Source organism: Dipteris shenzhenensis, chromosome 23 (genome assembly GCF_047967505.1).
Source record: "Dipteris shenzhenensis isolate YYH24624 ecotype China chromosome 23, Dip_SZ_1.0, whole genome shotgun sequence".
In the NCBI taxonomy this organism is placed as follows: domain Eukaryota; kingdom Viridiplantae; phylum Streptophyta; class Polypodiopsida; order Gleicheniales; family Dipteridaceae; genus Dipteris; species Dipteris shenzhenensis.
Genome location: NC_141618.1, coordinates 8,624,103 through 8,634,297, shown reverse-complemented (window position 1 = coordinate 8,634,297; position 10,195 = coordinate 8,624,103). Strand labels below are relative to the sequence as shown.

At 40.3% G+C, this 10,195-nt stretch overlaps 1 protein-coding gene across 1 annotated transcript; it reads left to right on the top strand.

Annotated features, from left to right (window-relative positions):
- Nucleotides 1-6,185: 6,185 nt before the first annotated feature.
- Nucleotides 6,186-8,236, top strand: LOC147886952 (protein SHORT-ROOT-like). The gene has a single exon (XM_087394609.1). It carries the CDS (start codon nt 6,306-6,308, stop codon nt 7,812-7,814), a length of 1,509 nt encoding a protein of 502 aa, XP_087250735.1. The 5' UTR covers nt 6,186-6,305; the 3' UTR covers nt 7,815-8,236.
- Nucleotides 8,237-10,195: the final 1,959 nt, after the last annotated feature.

Sequence of the window (10,195 nt, the reverse complement as noted above, 5' to 3'; positions counted from 1 at the left end):
CAAACCTATCAGAAAATGCATTTTTGATAGATGGGGTTGCGGTAAAGCATTTTCATGAATGTAATCTTTCAAAATTGTTATTGCCACAACCGTTGAGGCTCTTGTTTTGGGCCTTCCTGTGTTTCCATGAATGCTAAATTTAACTCCATACTGAGATGCATCATGGATCTCTATACCTGTGGGAGACCTGATATCTATGCATCCAATATGCTGGTGAGATAGGATCAATTGCAAAGGCATGTCCTCCCTCAGTGAGCCATGATACCATCCCTTCAGTGAAGTCCTTGCTCATCCTCTGTGTGCTGGCCACAATCATGAGGGATGCCAACCATATCCACTATGCAACCTGGCAACTAAACATGAAATGGGAGATTGTTTCCAAAACTCCTTCCATGCAACCAATGCAACTACCATCTCCAATGAGGGGCCAATGGCTAGCTCTAGCCATTGGCATTCCCTTGAGGGGGACCATGCGGTTGCCTCGAGCTGTAAGGGGCAACCGATACGAGTAGTGTAGGAAAAGAAGGAGACTACCTCCACCTAGTCTAATTACCCTACATGGGCTGGCTAGAACCACTCTCTTGGGTCCCATTGAATGTCACATAAGGGTCTTCCCTCCCAAATCCACAAGTGCCATACTGCTCTCTCTAGGGCCGATAATACTTTGGTGGGATCAATGTACTAAGTACTACCCAGTCAGCCCACTATCCGGACCATCTGCCACTCTTGAGTTCTAGGTCCTATAATCGAGTCAATGGCATTTCTCTTGAAGCATAAGTATGCCCTCCCTCTGCACCCTTATTCCCTTGCATAGGCCTCATACACTCTTGGACATGCCTTATGATGTTACCTCTACAATTATAGCTTTATACTCTTTTCTCAAATTGGCAGACTTCAATCATACCAAAATTTATTAATTCTTCGAGATTGCAATTCCTATGTCCAAAGTTCTTAGAAGCATAGTAACCTTCCATGGGTATCTGAAATAGAGTAGTGTTAAGGGTATGTAAAATGTGGTAACTCTAACTTGTTGCATCATAACTACTCTTTAAGATGCAAAACCATTAATCATGGACTCAATGTTTAGGTTAGCCATAGCCATAAACAGTGTTAAAGTGAGTACTTGCTTTTGGAAAAATGCAAAGTTTTGGTTCTTTTGCTTTGATACCATAAACTTTTGGTGGTTGTGTGTGGATTTTGCCATCTAGAAATCATTCAACAAGGCATTTTTTGCATCCATCTCGTAGGTTAATTCAATGGCATTATGTGGGATGTTGTCCTTAGAACAAAGGGGGAATTATCCATACATCCCACTAGACTAGCAGTCAAATTACCTAGGTAGAGGGTAGAGTTGGTTAACTTGGGTTAACTTAACCATAGAGATGGTCAACCCCTTCTCCATTCCTTTTAACACAATGGCCAATGAGCGGTTGCCAATATATATAGAGAAAATAATATATATTAAATATTATTTAATTTGTATTGTATATAATATAATATTATATTATATAGAAATTAAAGATACTATGCAAGTATACATACATACATACATACATACATACATACATACATACATACATATATATATATATATATATATATATAGAGAGAGAGAGAGAGAGTAATATATATTAAATATTATATCATATATTGTATATTATATTATTATATATAATATGTAATATATTATATTAAATAAAATATAAAATATACTATCTATATAATATTATATATTATATAATATATATTTTGTATTATATATAGTATAAATATATGTGTGTGTGTGTGTGTCTAGAGGCAGAGAGAGAAAGAGATGAAGGACAGAGGGGGTTTTATAAATGTGAGGACGGGGGAGTACTAAACTAGGCTATGCTAGCCAATAGCAAATGTGCAACATGGAGCACACTAAAAGACAACAGGCCGCAACATGAGGAAAGGGAGATTTCGATGACCGTCGAGATTTAATGCGAGGCGACTCCAGAGTTTACATGACCACATAAAGAGGAGTGAGGGGTTTCATGGTGCCTAGATTTAATGCAAAGGAGAAAGGGAGACTTGTGGTGGTGCCATGTGTTGCAAAAACTACATTGAATGGTCTGAAAAAGAGAGAGAGAGAGAGAGAGAGAGAGAGAGAGAGAGAGAGAGAGAGAGAGAGAGAGAGAGAGAGAGAGAGAGAGAGAGAAAGAGAGGGAGGGAGGGATATAGAAGTAAAATATAGATAGATATAACCAAAAACAATTTATGCATATCTATATATTTATTTATAAATAAATAAATATATATATAGAGAGAGAGGAATACTGCCACATGGTAGTAGGGAGAGATATACATATATAAATATGTGTGTGTGTGTTTAGATTTAGTAGTCCCATCAATAAATGAGCCATACAATTAATTCCACCATTTGGATAAAAAGTAATATATGAGACAAGTACAAAAATATTTACGACATCTAAGTTGGGAGCTACAAAAAATTGAGAGTTTGCAAAAATTCTACTAAAATTGAGAATTTATAATCATATTGAGTTTGAAATTGGAACCCAAGATTGGAAAATGGTGTTGAATCCATCAGGTAGTCCAGGTTCCAAGGTCAGGGTCCACTTACATGCCACCATCCAAGAAAACCATAAGTTAGAACAATATAGCTTTACTGGGTAGACAGGTAATGTGCCCCCCGGCTTGTTATTGCATTCCCTAGGAACATGCACAACCTTCTAAATTCTAGAGCATAAAAAGAGTCAATAGGTAGCAAATGTAAAGGGAGATAGTCCACATCTAATGTGTGATTAAATTAGACCAAGGGAAGAAGCATCTTTGTTTTTTATAAATCAGTGTTAATGGGGGGTGGTCCACACCCATTTGAGAAAAAATTAAATATGGGGGGTATACCACACCCATGATTGCAAAACAAGGACCATCTAAACACTTTTAAAACTTAAGGGGAAATAAAACCATTTGTTGAAGGATTACTATAAATATCTATGGTAATTAATTAATTAAGTCAATTAATTTAAGGAATTTTCTTTGAAGGAAACGTAAGGGAGAACATCTAACAAGGGACTTTGACTTGATTTCTAAATAAGGCAAAAAATTTAATAAAGGAAAATATAAGCATTAACATGAAAACAATTAAATTATTCGAGTTAAGGTCAAATGGAGAAAAAGACTTAGGCACATTATTTTAAGGAACATATAAGCATTAACATGAAAACAATTAAATCATTCGAGTTAAGGTCAAATGGAGAAAAAGACTTAGGCACATTATTTTAAGGAACATACTTCTCTATTAAACTAAGCATGTAAGACAATGCTCTTAAAATACAAGCTAGAAAATTGTGAAATAACACAAATCTTATTAGACCAACTCAAAAAGTGTAATGGTACTTAACTGAAAATTACAATAAATTGACTAAATGAATGAAAGGAGAAGAAGGTGCACTGGATTAAAAGTAAATCAATGAAAAATTAAATAGAATAAAACAAACAAATTAATAAAGGAAAGTAAAAAGTCTATATAGTCTTACAATTAACTAGAAAATAAAACAAAGAGAGATTGAAATTTTTAAAATTATAATAATAGGGGGTAATAAAGGAAAAATAAAGACTAAGAGCGATAAATAAAGAACTTAAACACTTCGAAGCAGGCCAGTGAGTGAAAGAGAAAAAGGTGCCATGCATGGAAAGCTAGCCACGGCAAAGTCGAAAAAGAAGAAAAAGCTCAAAGCTCGCAGTCGAAAATGAAGGCCAAGCACCCATAAAGGAAAACAAATGAAATGAATCAAGGGTAAGGTAAACCAGTCGCCAGGCACAGTACTTAGCAAGCTCCAAGTGAATACAAGTGGAACCTAGAGATAATCGACCAAGAAGGCTTGGAGGACATTGATAAGCGTAACAAATGAAGAGGAGGCCTGCTCAAGCACAACCGCCATCACCCAAACCATGAAGAGCACAAGATTTGACATGAAAGAGAAGAAAGTGAGTGGACGAAAACAAAAGGCGCTAGTAAACTGTATCACGACACAAAGGTTTATGTACTTTATGTTTAACTTTATGAGAGGACGGTCGTAGGAATAAGGGAACCGAGCTAAATCACCAAAATAAAGCTTCTAAGGTGGCGCAACCAAGGTCTACCAAGCGGGTTAAAACCAGTGAAAGAGAGGTCCACTTACCTTATGTACGGGGAACAAAAAAAGAGCAACAAACTCATGCTTGCAAAGAGAATGAAAAGGCACGAATCGAGAGCCTTGCGAGAGCTAAAAGACTTACGTGAAATCATCTAGAACCGTCTCAACAATCACAAACAATTGAAAAGGTTGAGCGCTTGAGTTATGAGGCCCGTAAGCTAAAGCACTAAGGGTGCCAACCAATGCAAGAAAATGGTAGAATTAAATAAAGTTGCAGAAAACGTTGCAAAGAAGCACATGAAAGGGTGTGCTACCCACTAGATGAACATAGAGAAGTCATCATAGAGGATCGGAAGAAGCACGCAATGCCTCCAAGCAAAGAATACCTTAACCTGTAATTGAGAGGAAGGATTTAAAGAAGAGGAAGTGCTAGTGCCAAGATAGAGCGATGAAGAGGCCACTAAATACAAGGGACTTGTGAGGCTCGAAGAGGGAGCTGAGGCAAAGGGAACGTTACAAAGAAAACTATGTTGCTAACATTAAAGGTCGTGGGCCACCGGTGGCCAACTGAGGTGTAGGAAGGTTTAGAGGTATGTAGTCTCAATAAAGTAAGGTATGTAGTCTAGTAACGTTAGGGGGTTTATTGGTATGTTTTACGGTAGCCCTTTTCATTAGTAATATGACACAAGGGATCTATATTAGAGAACTAATTAAAGAGGAATTTAAAAAAAGGGTTAAGATCTCAATTCATGGGCCAAAACATACTACTTAAGGGGACAAGGGGGTAAATATTGTTGAGAGTATAACAATAGCTAAGTCATGCCACTATGTGCAAGGAAGTCTGAAAGCTAGGATAAGGATAAAGGCAAAGGAAGGTTATGGAATCAAGAAATACATAATAATAGTAAAATTAAAAAAGCATTGAAAATTATATAGAAGGGGGATAATTAGAAATAAGTGAGGTAAAAAACAAAATTCGTGTAGGGGAGGGGGGGTTAGCGTCATAGCATGAAAGTGTGTAAAATGGAAGTGTGTGTGTGGGGGGGGGGGGAAATGGCAGGGGAAGAATGTGTGCCTGTGAATTTTTTTTAAAGAAAATTATGTGTGTGTGTGTGGAGGGAGAGAGAGAGAGAGAGAGAGAGAGAGAGAGAGAGAGAGAGAGAGAGAGAGAAGAGTATATATATATATATATATACATAGAGAGAGAGAGAGAGTTTATAAGATATTTATTTATATATTTTTAAATATTTAGTGTTTTGTTTGTGTGTGTGTGTTTAGAAGTTTGGTAAAATTCTCTGTAAAAATTTTTTTTTGGGTAAAATTAAAGACAACTGAAAATTCTTGAATAGTTGTGTGTGTGTGCGTGCGCGGGCGTGTGCATGTTGGTATGTATGTATATGTTTTTTGCAAATTTTCTTATATATAGAAGGGGGATAATTAGAAATAAGTGAGGTTAAAAACAAAATTCGTGTAGCGGGGGGGTTGGGGGGGTTTAGCATCATAGTGAAAGTGTGTAAAATGGAAGTGTATGTGTGCATGTGTGTGTGTGAGTGGGGGAGAAATGGCAAGGGAAGAATGTGTGCCTGTGATTATTTTTTTTAGAAAATTGTGTGTGTGTGGAGAGAGAGAGGGTAGTATATATATATTTATATTTATATATGTTTTCTAAGTTTGAGATTTATTAAAGGCAATTTCGCAACTTTGAGACTCAGTGGAGCGGGTCTCTAGCCAGTCCTCCACTCGTCTTATGTTATTAATCAATGGGATTTGAATATTTAACGTTTGACACGATCTTGTGGGTTTTTTGGGGTCAACTTAAGCAAAGAATTGATGTGAGAAAATTGGGCCTTTGGCCAGGAGCGTGCCAATTGTGGCGCAAAGGAGGAAGTGGGGCACGTGAGATTCGGAAGGGGACGTCAGCAGAATCTTATGCTGTATTTTGCATTATCGCTTTCTGTAAGGTTTTGTTGCCGCAGCCAAAGCTTCTGCTCAAACCTTTCTTATATATCGCCATACTCCATCTCCATAGCCATAGCCAGTGACTGCAATAAACAGGGTTTCTTTTCGATCGCCATATCCACCCCCATCCACTCTCTTCCACTCTCTGCCTCCCTCCCATGCCCCCATATCCAGCTTCCTCGTCCTGGTCCTCCTCGCACCCCCCTTACTTCCTTAATCTCCATGGAGCATTCTTTGCTTAGCTCTGGCCTCTCTGATTGCTCCGTCCTTGACCAGCCTCCCCACCTCACCCCCGCCCTCCACTCTAGCCGGAGCTCCAGCCTCAGCCTCCAGGCCGACGATGCTCTTCACCAGCAGCTCAGTTACTCCGACGGGGCTGCCACTGCAGCTGAGTCCGTCGACGATGAGGACGACGTGGACTTGAGGCTGAGTCAGGACGTCCCCGCCGCCCTGCTTCCCTTGCGGGACGTCTTCGCGGCGCCAGAAGGATATCCGATGGTGCTGAAGACCGATGCAATTGACCCTGCTTCCTTGCTTGCAGAGCTTCAGAATTCTTTGGATCAGTATGGAACTCTTCTTGGATCTCATCATTGGGCGGCGAAGCTGGTGCTCGAATGCGCAAAGGCCGTATCACAGAAGCAGATGCCCCGCGTTCAGCACCTCTTGTGGATTCTGAACGAGCTCGCTTCTCCGTATGGGGATTGCGAGCAACGGCTTGCATCATGCTTTCTTCAGGCCCTCTTTTGTAAAATCACTGGTAGTGGCCCTCGCTGTCACAGCACTCTCTGCGGAGCTGTAGAGAGAAACTGCTCTTTCGACTCCCTAAGGAAGACCATACTCAAATTTCAAGAGGCCAGTCCTTGGACGACCTTTGGCCATGTTGCCTCTAATGGAGCCATTCTTGAGGCATTTGAGGGAGAAATTCGTGTTCATATTCTAGATTTGAGTAACACATTCTGCACTCAATGGCCTACTCTGCTGGAGGCTCTTGCCACGCGACCCGACGGAGCTCCTCATTTAAGACTTACGACAGTGATTGTTTCTAAAGAGAAATCGGCCATGACAGTGATGAAAGAAGTGGGTGCGAGAATGGAAAAGTTTGCACGGTTGATGGGTGTGCCTTTCGAGTTTAATGTTCATCAGGAATTAGAGCTTGAGAGGCTGCAACAAGAGGCTCTGAACCTGCAGCCCGGCGAAGCTCTTGCCATAAACTGTAATCAATCGCTCCACCATGTGCCAGACAAGGATGGAAATAAGTTTCTGGGAAACCAGCGAGATGAACTCCTTCAAATGCTTCGGAACATGCACCCGAAGATCATCACCGTCGTTGAGGAGGAATTGGATCTTGTGTCAGGGGATTTCTTGCCGTCCTTTTGTGAAGCTCTGCGTTTCTACTCTCTCTTCTTCGAGTCGCTAGAAGAGAGCTTTTCCAGAGTCAGCAACGAGCGTCTCATGCTGGAACGTGGGGCAACTCGCAGCATGATCAACCTCCTGGCTTGCGAGGAAGCCGATAAGTGGGAAAAGCGGGAGAAGAGCCGTCAGTGGGGTAACCGACTCATGCGCGCGGGGTTCATAATGACGGCTTTCAGTGAGGATGTGGTTGACGATGTGAGAGCGCTGCTCAAACGTTACAAAGAGGGGTGGGGGCTCAGGAGCAGTGACAAATGCCTGTTTCTCACATGGAAGGATCAGAGCACTATTTTCGCCTCGGCGTGGAAGCCTGCATGTTGAGACGATGTCTTGAAATTTTCAAGCTTTCTTCTTGTGTCGCGGCGTCATTTTTCTTAGCCGGCCTGCCTTCTTCAGTAAATATGCGAGTCATGCTTACGAATGGAATCATGGAGCGTGAGTTGGATCTTGTATTTTATCCTCAGGTAACTTCGTTGAGAGCAAGAAGGTTTGTAAATCGTGGTGGTGTTCGTGCTGGAGAGCAGTGAGATGCAGGCAAGGAATTGTCGCTATGCGTTGAACTTGCATCAGCAGCAGTTGCCAAAGATTCCCACGCCAAGTGCCTTTAAACTTAAGTTTGTAAAACCGTGTACTTCCGTCTTATTCCCTCCCTAATCGCTAGCATAAGAAAGTCAACACAAGGACTCTTAATCCATGACTCTCTCTCCACCCACAACGATATGTTGAAACTTGAAAAAGCAATGTTTGATTCACACCATTCCTAATTTTGAATCCATACTTTTGATTCAAACCTTCGTTATCAATGGCTCTCTTAGAGACACTCCTTTCGGATTCCAAGTTTTGTGGTTATTGTTTGTGATTCAAATTGTTTAGAAAGGTGAACTAGATTTGTAGCACGGAGTCTTTCCATTGTGGACCAAGTAACTACTAACTTGAAATTGAAGTTGAATCCCACTATTTTATCAATTGTTTGAGGAAAAAAGAGAATGAGTAAAATAGTGGTCACGAGACGCAACGTCCTCCCTGCAAATGTCAAGGGTGGTTGATTTTGTGATGTCCATATTTTGAAAGATAAAGTCCAACAAATACATGAATAAGGCGATACAATAACTAATCTTTGTTGCAGTTTTTACAATATTGTCACATGGACTACAGTCATATGAATAAAGGTGTAGTCATCCTTCAATCTTGCATCCATCTTGGATTTCCTTGCTCCCTTGCATCGATAACATGCATTAAACGAGAGAAATGTTGTAAGAATTCAGATTGAAAATAAATTTTTTTGAATGGACCAATAATTGAAAATTATTATATTATAATATATAATATATAATTATTATAACCACACATAATGTTGGCGGGGAGGCGGCACGCTTCCTTCCCCAAAGAGTTATAATCCCAGGGAATGGGCCCTTCCCTAGGTGCCGAGATAATGCCGAGAATATAAACGCTAAGAATATTAGCGCCGAGGATAAGTCTCGCGAATGGATAAGAAATTGGCATATTACCTGAATGTCAATAGTCGCAATCGTAATCGAACGTCAAGAGATAATATCCGAAAAACTTGCCAATGTGACCCTGAGAGGATCTGTGTATGTCCTTGAGCGGAATGATTCCAACATTCTCAGATCGTTTAGTAAACTCTGGATAGCACAAAAAGACAACTATCATCAGAGGAAGTCCGAAGTAGAGCACGTAACATTCTCACTCTTCACTTAGCGAGTGTTACATGCCTCTCCAACCTCAAGAAAATGGGAGTTTGATCACTATATTAAGTCGAGCTTTTAGGCTTGTGAGAGTAGAGCATAAGGTCATCATGACGCTCTCCAAAGATTCAGATGCCAATAAGCCCAAACAAGTCGACGTGCAACCAGATACTAAAGCTGAAAGCTCTAGCCTTGATGGTAAGTTTGTTCTGGTTACATCTTCGACCTGAATAGGGGCTTCGACCAAATAGCTTGTGTATTGACACTGCATGCTATGTAATTGGCTATCCTGTGCAAAATCGGCAAGTGCAACAAATGAGAGAACACATGTTCCTACTCCTGATGTTTCGTTTACAAGTCCTTTGACGGTGACTGGTGTTGGAAGGGCCCCAAAAGACGTGCATTTGCAAGTGCATTCTTTTAATAGTAAAACTACAAAGCGTTCATTGAGGAAGGCATTTCGCTAACAGCAAAGCAAGCCTATGCAAAAGGTGGTCCTCGAATTGATTTCTGCATGATACTATGGAAATTCATGAATGTCTTCTAAGTTTTGATAAGTGGCCGTTTTCGTTGTTGCAGGTATGAACTTCTCAATAATGTTGGTTTCGTTTAGGTCGCTAGCTATGAAAGCCCTTGAAGTTTGCTTCGTGATGAATGCTGCCATTTAAATCTACATTATATTTTGAGGTAGGTGGGGAACGCCATCCTAGAATTACAGAAGTCTTGATGGTGCCATATCATGAGGAACGTTGGTGTTTAAAACTGTTTTAGATTTGGGGATAGCAATGCCAATATTGTAGAGTTTCAAAAATCGTGAATTGTGGGTTACTTGCACTTTGCAACGGAGGACTGTTTGTGCAGTGAGAATGGGTGGAGCATGTCAATTTCTCTTAGAATGCGAACTGTTTTTCATTATTTGCCCATCCAATAGAAATGTAAATGGTTTTTGTGGATTTGATGGATTCGTTAGAATTCCTTTAAGTATATGGTTGCCAT